This window comes from Vicia villosa, unplaced genomic scaffold (assembly GCF_029867415.1).
Source record: "Vicia villosa cultivar HV-30 ecotype Madison, WI unplaced genomic scaffold, Vvil1.0 ctg.000045F_1_1_1, whole genome shotgun sequence".
In the NCBI taxonomy this organism is placed as follows: Eukaryota; Viridiplantae; Streptophyta; class Magnoliopsida; order Fabales; family Fabaceae; genus Vicia; species Vicia villosa.
This window is the reverse complement of record NW_026704977.1, coordinates 492,193-507,058: the sequence shown is the minus strand read 5'-3', so window position 1 is coordinate 507,058 and position 14,866 is coordinate 492,193. Positions and strand designations below refer to the sequence as shown.

General features: G+C 35.7%; 2 protein-coding genes and 1 non-coding gene across 3 annotated transcripts; 1 reads left to right on the top strand and 2 right to left on the bottom strand.

Annotated features, from left to right (window-relative positions):
* Positions 1–4,713: 4,713 nt before the first annotated feature.
* LOC131622928 (protein EARLY RESPONSIVE TO DEHYDRATION 15-like) lies at positions 4,714–6,077 on the top strand. The gene is made up of 2 exons (XM_058893939.1): positions 4,714–4,942; positions 5,432–6,077. Exon 2 carries the CDS (start codon positions 5,451–5,453, stop codon positions 5,787–5,789), a length of 339 nt encoding a protein of 112 aa, XP_058749922.1. The 5' UTR covers positions 4,714–4,942; positions 5,432–5,450; the 3' UTR covers positions 5,790–6,077.
* A 1,360-nt stretch (positions 6,078–7,437) lies between these two features.
* LOC131622927 (GTP-binding protein BRASSINAZOLE INSENSITIVE PALE GREEN 2, chloroplastic-like) lies at positions 7,438–11,222 on the bottom strand. The gene is made up of 4 exons (XM_058893938.1): positions 11,021–11,222; positions 9,687–10,948; positions 9,032–9,199; positions 7,438–8,160 (listed from the first exon to the last, which is right to left on the bottom strand). The coding sequence occupies exons 1-4, from the start codon at positions 11,124–11,126 to the stop codon at positions 7,792–7,794; spliced, it is 1,905 nt and encodes a 634-aa protein (XP_058749921.1). The 5' UTR covers positions 11,127–11,222; the 3' UTR covers positions 7,438–7,791.
* TRNAK-CUU (transfer RNA lysine (anticodon CUU)) lies at positions 8,770–8,842 on the bottom strand. The gene has a single exon. It is a non-coding gene; the product is annotated as a tRNA-Lys (tRNA).
* Positions 11,223–14,866: the final 3,644 nt, after the last annotated feature.

Sequence of the window (14,866 nt, the reverse complement as noted above, 5' to 3'; positions counted from 1 at the left end):
TTAGCGATCTCTCTAATCTCTATCTTTACGTGGAGTGTGCATAACATAAATTTTATTATTAATATATATATATATATATATATATATATATATATATATATATATATATATATATATATATATATATATATATATATATATATATATATATATATATATATATATATATATATATATATATATATATATATATATATATATATATATAAAATATGGAAATGCACACAACTATACTCGAAACGTTGACAACATTTAAAAATATATGTGATTTTCAAGTATATGAAAACACTCACATAAAAATGTTCATGTTACAATAATTTATTCCTTAAACTAGTCCTTATCGTAAATATTCATATTCAAGTGATTTGTTTTGGGAAGTAATTCGGTGGACATTGATTGTTTTACCTCTACAAATAACAATTTGAACTTCCTTTATTAAAATTCTTCCAATTCTTCTCCTTCAATCCATATTGATTCACCCGTGCAAGCCTACTTGATAGTTGATGATGGCTATGGAGAAATGGAGATGATCACAAGCAAGTTGGACTTGCAATCACTCCATATTATTCCTTTGTCTTTTTTCTTGGCGAGGAGGGTGGGGAAGGAGAGAGAAAATGAGAGAACATAAAGGTGTGGAGAAAGAAGAGAGGGAGTGGATGCATTTTTTATATGAGATTGTGAGAATGAATCTGAACCATTAGATTTTAAAATAAATGGTGGAGATTATGTGTGAATCCTTTTTTTCCTCTCGTTCAACTAGTAAGATCAATGGCGCTGTCTGTGGGAAGTTATGTTCTCCCCATCTTTTTTTCCCCGAAAACCAAAGATCGAAACACTTTTTCAAGATTTCAACCATAGCCAGTCACAACAACGACTGCAATGTTCACCCCTCCATCATCTCCCCGAGCACCGGACCAACTTCGGCGGCATGGATCCCTTTCTGGAGGATGTAGTTCCCCGGAAAAGGGACGAAGCCACCGCATCCCCCTCTCCGAACGACGCACATGATCTTGGCGCTCAATTTGCTGACACTGGCAAGATCAAGAAAGTTCTGAAGGATGCGCCTGAAACATCCCAGCAGATTCCTGTCCCGACCAACGCTGACCATATCCTAGCAATCTTGGTCGAAGCACTCAACAAGACAAACTCTCTGATCCTCCAACAGAACGAGAGGATCAGGGCGTCGGAGAAAGAACTCCTTTCAAGATCTTCTCCGCGGAGGCATCAAAGAGAATCCCGAAATCCCAAGCTAGGCTTTGCCAAGTCTGAGCCTGGCCTGCTAAAAATTACAAAGCCTAAGTCTGGCCTGTGGCTTATCATATGCTTATTTTTAGGCTTGAGACTGACCTTTTCGAAGGCCTGTTTGGCCCATTAGCCTACATAAAAGCCTATTTTATTTGAACATTTATAAATAAGTAATTCAACTAATGTTTAAATAGACTAACAAATTAAAATATCAATGAGAATAAATGTTTATTTGCATTTACTTATTCAAGTTTACCTATTAATATAAGTTTTACGATAGTATTCGTTTAAGAGAACTTATGAAAACAACTAATGACATTGTTCATAAGCTTTTTCAACCCAAGATAACCAAGATTTATTTTTGTATTTTATTTCAAAGTACAAATAAAATATAATAATAATAAATTTATTCTTATTTATTTAAATAGGCCGATCTATTAGACTTTAAAGGCTTTTTTACGGCCCGTAGTCTAGCCTTTTTAACTATATGGGCTTATAAAAAAGCTTAGGTCTTTTCTATTAAAAAAAGTCTGGCCTGACATGAGCCTGTGTAGGTTAGGCCGTAGGACCTTGTTAGTCGGCCTGACCTATTTCCACCCCTACTCCTATATGCGAGCATATACTCTTTTGTTCTCTTTAAATACCTCATAACCTTTTTGGTTCCTTTCAAATAACCCATTCTTAGACTGCTCTACTATTTTCCTAACACCCCAACTATGAACGCAATATCAGGACGCATACAAACTTGGACATACATTAGACTCCCTATAGCTGACGTGTAAGGAATATTATGCATTTCTTGAATTTCTAAGTTTCTTTTTGGGCACTGATTGAGACTAAATTTGTCTCCCTTAGCAATTGGAGTTTCCCCCGCTTTACACTCTTGCATGCCAAACCTTTTAAGTACCTTTTTGATATAGCTTCTATGTGGTAATCCTATAATACCTCGAGATCAGTCTCGGTGTATCTGAATTCCTAATACGAAGGAGGCGTCACCAATATCTTTCATTTTGAATTTTTTTGATAGGAATTTCTTGGTTTCGTGAATCATGCCAATATCATTGGCGACAAGCAATATGTCATCAAAATACAAGATCAAGAATATGTACTTGCTCCCACTGGATTTGTGATACACACAATCTTCAACAACATCCACCTCAAAACCAAATGAGAGAATTACTTCATGAAACTTGTGGTACCATTAACGATTCGTCTACTTTAGTCCATAAATAGATTTTATCAATTTGCAAACCATATTATTTGACTCTCCCAACACAAAGTTTTATGGTTACACCATATAGATTGTTTCATCAACATTGCCATTGAGAAATGTCGTCTTGATATCCATTTGATGGAGTTCATAATCATAATGTGCAATAAGAGCCATGATTGGCCTAAAAGATTATTTCGATGAAACCGGAAAGAAATTGTCTTTAAATTCAATCCCTTTCTTTTGAGTATAACCCTTAGCCACAAGACGAGCCTTATACCTCTCCATATTACAATTATAATCCCACTTGGTCTTAAAAATTCATTTGCAACCAATGGTTTTCACACCTTTTGGTAACGGTACAAGTTCCCAAACTTTACTGTCTTGCATGGACTTATACTCATCCTTCATTGCTTTAATCCACGTTTTTAGAGTTGGAATACTGCATGGCTTGGCATAATTTGATTGGATCATCTTCATCATACCATTATTCTCCTCGTGTTCTTGGATAAAGACTATGTAATCATCCAGAATAGCATTTTTCCTTTCTCTAGTGGATCTCCGTAAAGGTATTGGTTCTTGTAACACTTGTTCTTGAGGATTTTGAGTTTGTTATTCATGAATTACAAAATCATCTCGAGTTGGAGAAAATTCAATAATGTCTTTTGGAGGTTCCATACTTACTTGATCAAAAGCAATTGTATGAATTGATTATGGAATTGTTATTAATTCTTCCTCTAAAACAAAGTCTCCAACCTTATTGTTCCCCTAAACTCAATATCCTCAAAGAATGTGGTTGTGTCCATTTCAAAAATTAAGTTTAATTCGGGATTGTAAAATTTGTAGCCCCTAGGTCTTCCAGAATAACCAATAAAGTAGTTGCTCACTATTCAGGACAATTTATTTTCATTTGGCCTATAAGGCCTTGGCTCAGCTAGAAATCCCCATACGTGAAAATGTTTCAGACTAGGTTTTCATTCAATCTAAAGCTCATAAGGTATTTTGGCATCTGCCTTTGTTGGTACTCTATTTAGAATGTAAGTTGCAGTATTTAGTGTCTCTCCCCCGAGTGACTATGGCAAGGTAGAATGACAAATCATACTCCTTACCATATCATTTATCCTAGGTGACCTTGTTGTGGTGTACTCTGGGTTGATTCCACATTCTTCTAGGTAAAGACCCCTCTTAGGGGCCAAATTGTTTCAAAAGTCAAGGAATCAACCTTGTTGCTTGTTCATCTTTCTTGTGAATCAAGCTACCATGTTTATGGATAGCTAAACTCTTAATGTCCGGATTGGATGTAGTCGATCTTGATCGTATATATTTTTTTTATCCTTATTTTGTGAACTAGTTATGAATTAATATAGATGTTAATCTTTGTTTTCATGTTAATTTTATGGTTTGATTTACTATTGACAAATATGTAATTTTCTTCTACAAGTAATACATTTCTTTTTATAAGTAATATATAATTTATTCTAATAATCAAAGCACCCTACACATTATTGTTAATTTTGTTATTCATAAACATATAAAATACTCATAAACATATAAAATACTCGAAGATTGATTGTTACCACACCCGAAAAAGAAATCCAGCTAATTTGATGAGGTTGATTTTATCGTTTAATTTCCAAATTTAAAATGATAAATGTCTATCATATTCTAGTTATATCACTCGCATTTCTAGCATTCTTTCACACTCATTGAAATTCAGTGTTACTTTTTCAGTGTTACCCATTCATACATTTATATACCTTCTAGACATTTTACTCATCCCCTTTTCATACCAAACTAGTTCACTCACAACCCATGTTCAATAATTATCCATGGGAAACATAGAACATGCATCACACTATGTGGGATCCAAAACGGACACGCATGCATGTGTATTTTCTAATTAAGACATATCATTCTCTTTTTTTAATACCTTAGCTTATACAATTATTATTTTTCAAAATCAAAACAAAAACATAATTACTAAAAAAAACTAATAAATCATAATTCAAACACTAAAATAAGGTTGATAACAATAATCTATGGATGGCATAATGAATGACGAGTTGAGTTATGAATGTTAATCACTCCTCTCATGTTTAATTTAGCTAATGTTTATAAAGCATTAGATAATAAACCAGTTTAGTAAATTACATGCTAAATTTTGGGAAATAACCTTTAATTAACCTAGAAGCAATTAATAACCATAGAACAAGAAACGCAAACGAGAAATTTATGAATATTAAAGATTTGAAAATGGTCAAGAAATCAATAAGATAACGCGCACAGTTACATTGACTTTAGAAAGAAGCCACCACCACGTTGCGTCCGAACCAAGACGCACACTGGACGGTGTTTTCACCTAACCTAACGGTGGGTCCCATTTCATTCCCGAACCGAATTAGGTTCGGAGTTCGCTTTCCCCTTCTATAAATTCACGTTTGCGATTTCGTTCAACGCGTAACTCTCTCGCTAAAGAAAATTTCTCAGGTGAGTAATCCCTTTTTCTTCGTTCTTTCGTAAATTTGATTAGTTTCTGTTCTTTGTAGTTGCGTGAAAATTGAATTTGTGATTTGTTGAATTAATCGCTTAATTTCATAATCGATTATCAGAAACTATTCGAATTCAACTTTTCATGTTTGAATTTTAAGATTCGCGATTTTTTATTTGTGATTATTTTATTGCTTGAATTTAACCGATTTTTACTCCGATAAGTCAAAAGAGAGAGGAATTTGAACTTTTATATCTCAGATCTAGCTTTTTTGTGATCTAATTTTAATCACAATTTTCGATTATAATCGGTGAATCATCAAGATTTTTGAAATTAACGGAAATTGAATGATGATGATGATCTTGACATAAATTTTATCTAACAATTTGTTCATAATCAATGATTATGATTGAAATTTGGTGTTGTTTTGTTAGGTTTGATTTTTAGGGTTCTTGATTGTTTATTAACATTGTTGATTTGTGGTGCAGACAAAGGAACAAGATCAAGATGGCATTAGTTTCTGGAGGAAGATCAACCCTAAACCCCAATGCACCTCTTTACATTCCGGCTGCTTTTCGTCAAGTGGAGGATTTTTCTCCGGAATGGTGGCAGCTGGTGACAACACTGACATGGTACCATGACTACTGGCTTAACCAGCAGCATGATGATGAAGGATTCTACGCCGAAGAAGATGAATTTGATGGAAATGATGTGGTTGATTTGCTTCCTGATGCATTTGATCTTGATGTGGATGATGATGATCTTTCTATTGAAGCTCAGCTTGAAGAGTTTATCAAGTCTTCTGAAGCTCAAGAAGAAGCTTATGCGAAGAAATTTACTGGATGAGGCGAAGATGGAGGTTCCAACATTTCTAGTACCAAAGAGGCTGAATGCGTTTGGCTTTCGGTCATTTAGATAATGTACCATGTCAGTTTTAACTTTCTGTAACTTTTGTATAGGCAAAGTTTCGACGTTCCTTCTTTAGTTACCCAAATCTATGGTAAAATAGAGAGAAGGAAAAGAGAGAGAAAAATGTAAAAAATATTTCAAGTATTGTTGTAAGTGCTGCTATTAGTAATATGACAAAATGAAAAGAAAAAAAAAATCAAAAATGAAATCTGGATTTGTTATTCACTTATAATTTTTTCTTGTTTCAAATTTCGTTTGACTGCACCATACCAGCTATGTCTAGAAGCAATCAATTGACCAATAATAATTCGATACAGATCATAGGGACTCAAACATAATATTGTATTATTGAACCCTTGCTATTATGTATCAAGAAGCTGCTTGGGCAAATTGTGTAATTTTTATTATCATATATAAAAATAAAGCCATAAATATTAAAATTATAAGAATTTAATGTATCATCTAACTTGTAGAGAGAATTATATTAATGTTCCTTTGAGACCAAAAAAAAAGAGTGTTTAATAGCTATGCACTACATCCATTCAAATGAGAGCAGATCCTCTTATCCTTGTGTGTGAGAAACACTCTCAATTAGACACAAGACCAATGTCAATTACAGCTTTGCTGAATGATTTCTCGCGAGCAAAGGCGGAAACAGTTTCTAAAATCTCCAAATTTATCCAATTCTCGAAATACCTTTATCAGCCTTCTTGGCTGAATTTGATATGATAACCATGATTATTTTTATGTTGCGAATGAGTGCAGGTACGACGTGGTAAGCAGGTGATTTTAGAACCTCTAAAAAGTTGAACAAAGGCCAAAGAAAATTTTGGAATTCATAACTTAGAGGAAAGAGCCACCAAACATGCAAGACCAACACCAATCCACAAAATCGGCTGAATTTGATCTTACATTTGAACAAAAAACATTTTCAAAAAAGAATGAAAAAAGAAGCAAAAATATTTTGAAGATAAAATGACGCTTTAGAAACCGTATATATCATATTTCAGAATCGCAGAACATAAGATCACCCGCACAAACCTTATATATCATATTTGAGAATCGCAGACCATAAGATCACCCGCACTATCAACTATTGAGCACTCTAAATTAAGAGAGACGTCTTGACCAGCACAATGAGATAAATTAATCATGCCTAACACCACAATACATCTTGATAGAAAACCATTTAACGTGCTCATTTTTTAGAGCGATGACGTTCTATCAATGTCCTCCACGTCCTCAAAACCCTTGGCTGTACACAAGCATTTTTTAGAGCGATGACGTTCTATCAATGTCCTCCACGTCCTCAAAACCCTTGGCTGTACACAAGCACATGCTGCAAACCTCGCCCACAAAGCAAAGACGGAGACTTGAGGGACATTTGTTTAGGGTTGCTCATAATGCTCAAAGATACAAAAACCCAATAACAGCATGGAGAAAGTTCAGCAAAGAGCCTCTTCTCCCTCCAAACAAACAATATCAAAGACATGTCTCAAACTTTACTTTCAGTCGAAATATTTCAAAATGAAAACTTGAGCAGAGAGTACAAAATTTTAAAGATCATAATGGGACCTCAAAAAAATATTTTTAAAAACCTACAATTAAAACGAACTATAGTGAGTAAAATACACTACATCCTAAAGTCTAGGCGTTACTTTACCACTATAACTGTACATGAAAGACATAACAAGTCTTATAACTCATCCCAAAACTGCATACAGTCACAGACTGTGACATCTAAACAACAATGAGTGTATTCATTCTCTATTCTCTTTGCATACGTTGGAGGACTCAATCACATTCACACCAACTTGGTGGAAAAAAATGGACACAAAACCCTCCAATTGCAAACAAATTATTGCCTCTACAACAAGTCACAGTTCAGTTACAGCTTCTACCATCCTTTTCAATGAAAGCTATATGAAACCAATTCAATTCATTTTGATGCAGATATCTCTGTCCTTGCCCCTATGTATTCTTCATCTTCGTCTTCAAGCTTTTTCTTTCTTTGAGCTTCAAGTTTAGTTTGGTTGCCAATAGCTTCAGATAGAGTTTTTGGTAACCAAAAACCTGGTTTCTCCAAAGACGGGGCCCGGTCAAGGACCAATGGTTCTCTTAAAGTTATTTCAATTCCATCATAGGTCGATAATTTCATGGTTGCTTCACCTTGGATACATACAGAGAACCAACCTAAACCAGATATTGCTATGTCAATGCAGTTGACATCCCAACTAGATCCAGATACTTTTATTTCTCTTTCTTTCCATGTACCTAGTTCAGCTCCGCGCTCATTACCAATGGGAGGCTGAAATAATAACAAAATGAAAACAAAATTAGGGAAAACATAGCATTGGAGTAGAAAACCTGGCTCTAAAGTAAATAAATGAATAAACGCACAGAAGACACAAACAACTGATCATGAAGTTTGGTCAAATGTGACTATGTAGTAGAGTGATTGCTGTCATTTTTTATTATGAAATGCTTATAGTGATTGCGGTCTCAATTGCAGGCAGAACACTGCTTACGCTCGAGCACTAGCCATACTCAATCTATAGATGAATTTAATTTCAGAATAGAGAAATAATTTGTTTTATTCCACGCAAGCTTGGCACAAATTTGCTAAGCAATGCATATATGCCTTAAAACCAAGTCAGCCTACATCTCCATCAATGAATCACAGATACATCAAAATCTCTGCTGTATGATATTCAGTTCGAGCATGTCAATCAAATGGATTGACAGAAGACTTTGTGTAGACTTTGTTCATTTTCTAAATTATGTATAAAACATAAAATTAATTGATAAGTATGTCATTTTTGAAAATAAAATAAAAAGTGTAACGCTAGAAGTCCGCGTCTTCAAATTTCCCGTTGAATTAAGGAAAAAAAATATGCAATGAAAGATTAAAAAACAACGCCCACCGTGGGGCTCGAACCCACGACCACAAGGTTAAGAGCCTTGCGCTCTACCAACTGAGCTAGACGGGCATCTTGCCCTGGCATCTCAACGGCAACATTATATTCTTATAACTCTTTTCAGCCTTTGGTCTCACGAGCATCTTTTATTGCTAACTTTACCATAATATAATTTTATAATAAAACAAAATATGACTGCATAAAACTATTGATACTGATGGAAGAATATTTAGTTTTGTATGAGAACAGGAAAAGGCTTACCTGCAGCCTGACGCCAACGTGATTATTCCAAATCTCATTAGCATTTTCTGTCTTTCCCATGTGTAAAGAAACATTTGGTGAAGCCCAGACTGTGACATATAGTGTTGTAATGTTGGCTTCAATGAGGTCAAGTCTTGCCAACCCACCAACATGTATAGCTTGTCCAGCCTGCAAATTAAAACCAGCATATAAGATTCAAATAGCATCTTTTTGAAACATATATTAGTGTTGTCGATCATAGATTGCAAAAATATATCTTAGTGTTGTCAATCACGGATCCGCTACGCTACAATGCTATAGTATATAGTGCCGCTATTTGACAAACTTTGTGCTAAAAAGCATATCACTGAACTATGGCAATTTGTACAAAACTACGCTACATTGTAGCCGATATTTGACAACACTTATTTACATACTAATGCACATAAAACCTAACAATCTCATCTCATTTCAATTCAATACAAATATCCATGGTTCATAATCTCCAAAAAGCAAAAACCATAATTGCTCGAGTTTTTAAGCAGTAAACGAAACAAAACACTTAAATAAGAACTATACTCATTTGTTTGCTATTAACCGATGGGCATGCAAAAAAAAAAACACATATAAATGTATAATCCAGGCAAGAGAATGACAGTAGCAAAAAATAACTCACCTTAATTCTATAGGACCGAGGACGAAGTTCCTTCCGTATCTCAACCATCTTTTGTTCCTCCCGATTCAATCTCATTGACAACAAATATGGATGCAATAGCCCTGGTGTATCAAACATCTTAGCCTTAGCCGACAAAATTCCTGCAATCCTCAAGATCCCAAGTGTTGTTCCAGGAACCGGAGCTTCCGTGAGCTTCGTAACTTTAGCTCCTTCTTTCTTCGCAAACGCATTGATTAAAGTAGACTTCCCAGCATTTTGAGCCCCAATCACCCAAACATTCCCACGAGGACCAGCCAAAGTCTTCACAAAGGACAACACATTCCTCACACCTAAATCCTTCCGAGAACTAACCAAATAAACCGCGCTTAACTTAGGCGCTCCTCCAGCACTCGCACGATGTCGAACCCATCTGTCCAACCTCGTAGGAGAAACCTGAGACGGAAGAAGATCAACCTTCGTAGCCACAAGAACAAGCTTCGGCAGTTTCTTACCCTTCTTCGAATTCTCCTGCATTCCCTCCAACGCCTTAAACAACGACTTCACAGCCGTTCTCGGGAACGAACCGTCAAAATCAACACAATCCACAACCATGACAACAACAGTAGCACTGCCACTACCAGCAGGATTCATTAACCTAGTAGAAATCAACCTATCGAAATCAAAATCCGGTATCAAATTCTCAGCCGAGTGATTCTTCACCTGCCCATAGTTTCTCAAGGAATGACACCTAGCACAAACAGTAACCTCTTCTTTCACCTTCTCAGCTTCCCTAGCCATTCTCTTCTTCTCCGCCTTCGAAACCTTCTTCCTCTTCGCCCTCTCCAAAACCTCTTCAGTAATATTACCATATCCAACCCCTGGAAGTGTAAACCCATTCAAATCAACCTTATCATCCTTTTCTTCACCAAGTAACATAGCTTCTAACTCATCAGAATCCAAATCAAACTCATTAGCTTCTTCAACATCATCATTTTCTTCATCTTCTTCATCATCCTCATCCTCATCAACCCCATAATCCTCTTCTGTAAAAATCTCAACTTTAACCTCTCTTTGTTGGTAAAACCCAGGAAGATTCTGATCTTTATCTTGCATGAAAATTCCACAACCAGGGCAAATGGGTCCAAGAGCTTCATCTTCATCTCTCCCTTCACTCAAAAGCGGGTTTCTACTATCTCTTCTGGGAGTGGTTTTTCTAATGGCGGGTTTACCATTCACGGCAAAAGCAATAAAGGATGAACCTTTGTGAAACCGTATAGCAGTATCTATAATGGAATCATGTTAAAACATTAATGGGTATGAGAAAAAAAAAAGAAGAAAAATAGAAAAGGAGTTACCTGAGAAATGGCGGAGAGCGTGATAATGGGGAGTGTTGTTGAAGATGGGGAATTTGGAAGTGAGGTTAGTGGAAGGAAGTGGAATTGTAGAGAACAGAATAGACATGGCTTTGATGTGTAGGGAGAATGAATGAGATAAAGTGGTTCGGGGCAGAGCAGAGGCACCAACACAGTGTGCTAATTAGCGGTTGTCTCTAATGTAATTGAGTAAGGTTGTCTTCAATGGAAAAATTCATTAAATTTCATTAAGTAAAAAAACATTTAGTTTAACTCAAAATAAAATAAAAAATTAGGTAAATTTTTATGTTTAGTTTAACTAAAATAAAATAAAATGAACTAAAAAATAAGATAAATTCTTAAGTAAATGTATTAAAAAAATTTAATTTTTAAAATAAATTATCATAAAAAAAATTGACATTTCATAAAAGAATCATATTTTATATTAAAAGAAAACTGAGTTTCGAAACGCTAACATTCAACTTCAAAACCAAAGACTAAGTTGTTAGGTTGGACATAATGAAGTATTTATTATTTTCGCTAATATACATTTTAGTATTTTAGTATTATAATTTCTTTAGGCCCTAGGTTGTGGACTTGCTTGTCTGGGTCCAGGGTCAGCCATGATAGTTATGTTATTAGCAACAACTTTTGAATAATAGAGAAGTTTTTGCATGGAGTCTTTTGTTTTCGTCGCTTCCACACCGTTGTCGATGGTCCCCACCGGATTGAGGTGCATCTAAGCCTCTTAGACAAACATTTTAGGATATTTTCGCAGAAGGGCAAGAAGCCATTATTGTAACGAAGAGAGTGAACTTAATTGAAAATAGACTTATAAATGTCTCTTTTGAAGAAGAAAATTGATTGCTGCCAAAAGTCGCGATCAATGAAGAGCTTTTTCAGAAACTTTGCAATCCTTGGAAGGAGGTGCTAGTCATAAAACTCTTTGGAAAGAATGTGAATTATCATTTGGTGAAGGATATGTTGAAGAAGATGTGGAAACTTACCGGAGCTAACTTGTGATTTTATTGATAGGATGGCTAGAATTTTTTTGTCGAAAGGTAATTTAAACTCTAGTGTGCATCTCGTTGGCTGAAATAAAATCACTAAGTCCGAAAAGTTGAGTGGTCTTGGGATTCAAAAAGCAAGAGATATAATACTTTTATATTGGATAAGCGGATTTGGGGTCTCCATCAAAGTTGTAATTCTCTACGACTTTGTTTAGGAGTTTAGGGGAAATGGAAATGTAGGATTTTGAAAAATCATTTTTTTTAATAATATAAAAAACTTTAATAATTATGAGAAAACAAAATTGATATAGAATGATAAGATAATACTTATCATCAACTTATTTTTAATTTCTCTAAATTAAAATTTTTTATACTATTAATAAAAACAAATCATCTACAACTCACTCAACCAAAATTCTTATATTTTTTTACTAAAAAAACTAATTTAATAACTATTTACTACTCTCTCTAATAAGAAAGTTAATTTTTTAAATCATTCAATAATTAAACGTGGTTGGCTGACAGCGATATCAAAGCAAAAGTGATTCGCTGACAGCGATAGAAACACTAAATTTTACCATATCAAAGCGGTGCAAAGACGGTGGAGAAAGATCATTCGGTGCATAAAAAATGAGCAAGGTGTGTGGGCTGAAGATGCAGAGGAAATCAAGAGCATTTTTAAGAATTTCTTCTGCAACCTTTACACTACTAAAACTGAAGTTGCTAACTGGACTCCCACAGTATGCACTTATTCAGCCCTTGAAGATAGTGTCGTGCATAATCTGTCAAAGGAGCTAAATGATGAGGAGATTAAGCAAGCGTTTCTGGACATGGCACCATGGAAATCACCAGGACCAGATGGCTATCCTGCTGGATTTTACCAAAAATCTTGGAAGGTGGTGGGAGAAAGCACCTGTCACTTTATTCGACAACTATGGAATCAACCAGACAGGATAGAGGAGATTAAACAAACCGAACTATGCCTTATTCCTAAAGTCCCAATTCCTGAACATGTCAGTCAATTTAGGCCCATAGCCCTATGCAACACCATCTACAAAGCTATTGGCAGAATCATAGTTAACAAGATGAAAGCGTGTATGAACAAGGTTGTCACGCCAAATCAGACTGGCTTTATCCCAAACAAGAACATTCATGAAAACATTGTGGTGGACCAAGAAACTCTCCACAGTATACATAAACTTAAAGGCAAGAAAGGTTGTTTCGCCATTAAAGTGGACTTAGCCGAATCCTATGACAAAATGAGCTGGCAATTTGTTGAAAAAGTACTTACAGAACTTAGACTGCCGCAAAACTTGAAATAGGTTATTCTGGCAAACATCATGACAATACACATGAGAACCGTATGGAAAGGTAAAAAAGGCGAGTACTTTAGATGCAAGAAAGTACTTAGGCAAGGTGATCCTCTATCACCCTACCTCTTTGTCCTGTGCATAGACAAACTATCTCACGTGATCATGGATGCAATAAACAACAAGGATTGGGTGGGTGTGAAGATGGGGAGGAAAAGGCCTCGAATTTCCCACCTCATGTTTGCAGATGACCTGTTACTGTTTGGTGAAGCCAGTCTCCAGCAAATCAATAACATCATCAAAATTTTAACCATGTTCTATGATGCATCTGGACAAAGGGTAAGTGTTGAAAAATCCAGTATCTTGTTCTCAAAAAATACTCCAAATCACATCAGGGGCCAAATTATTCAAGCTTCTGGACTTAAAGAGACATAGGATCTTGGAATGTATCTAGGTGTGCCACTAACAGGTCAACAAACTAAAGCCAAGTACTATCACTATCTGATTGACAAGGTAAGATCCAAACTTACTAGTTGGAAAAGTAATCAATTATCATTCGCTGGAAGAGTCACCTTGACAAAATCAGTTTTGGAGGCCCTTCCCACTTATGCAATGATGAGCAACAAGATCCCCACCATTTGCCTAAAGGAAATACAGAAGGTCCAACAAAAATTCATTTGGGGGCATAATGAAGAGGACAAGAAAATGCATACCGTCAGTTGGAAAGAGATCACTAAACCTAAGAAGAATGGTGGCTTGGGGCTGCATAAACTTAAAGATATGAACAAAGCTTGTATAGCCAAACTCGGCTGGCAGATAAAAACTGGTGATGAGGCTCTGTGGTGCAAAGTGATGCGTGGCAAATATGACAGAAAGAACCTAAGTAAGAATGAAGTCCAACATCAAATATATGATTCAAGCTTGTGGAAACAAATTATGAAACTATGGCCTATCGTCGATCAAATGACAGTGGGAAGTAGGAAATGGCCAAAATATCAATGTATGGTTGGATTGTTGGATAGAACCTGGTATCAAACTCATTGACTATCTGGACTCGAATACTGTCAATATGGAAAATACCACTCAGAAAAGTATAATGACAGATTATGGAAAATGGAATTGGGCTTTGCTGCGAAATAACCTTCCTCATGAACTAGTGGAAAGAATACGCGCTATTAATCCTCCTAACTTGGACAGTACCGAACCAGACTTGTGCACATGGGGAGGAACCAATTCAGGATACTTCACCATTTCTACTGTCTATGATATCTGTGCAGGTACGGCAACACCGGACAACACAGAACCTTGGCGAGAGATCTGGAAATTGAGGGTGCCTGAGAGAATTCGTAGTCTAATATGGATGATGCAACACGAAGGACTCAAAACCAACAAATATCTTAGCCGGCTTAACATAACCGATCCTTTTTGTGCAAACTGTTATAGAGAAGAAGAGAGAATTATTCATGTTATGAGGGACTGTCAACAATCAAAGTGCGTGTGGCTGCAACTACTATCTTCTACCGCAAGCA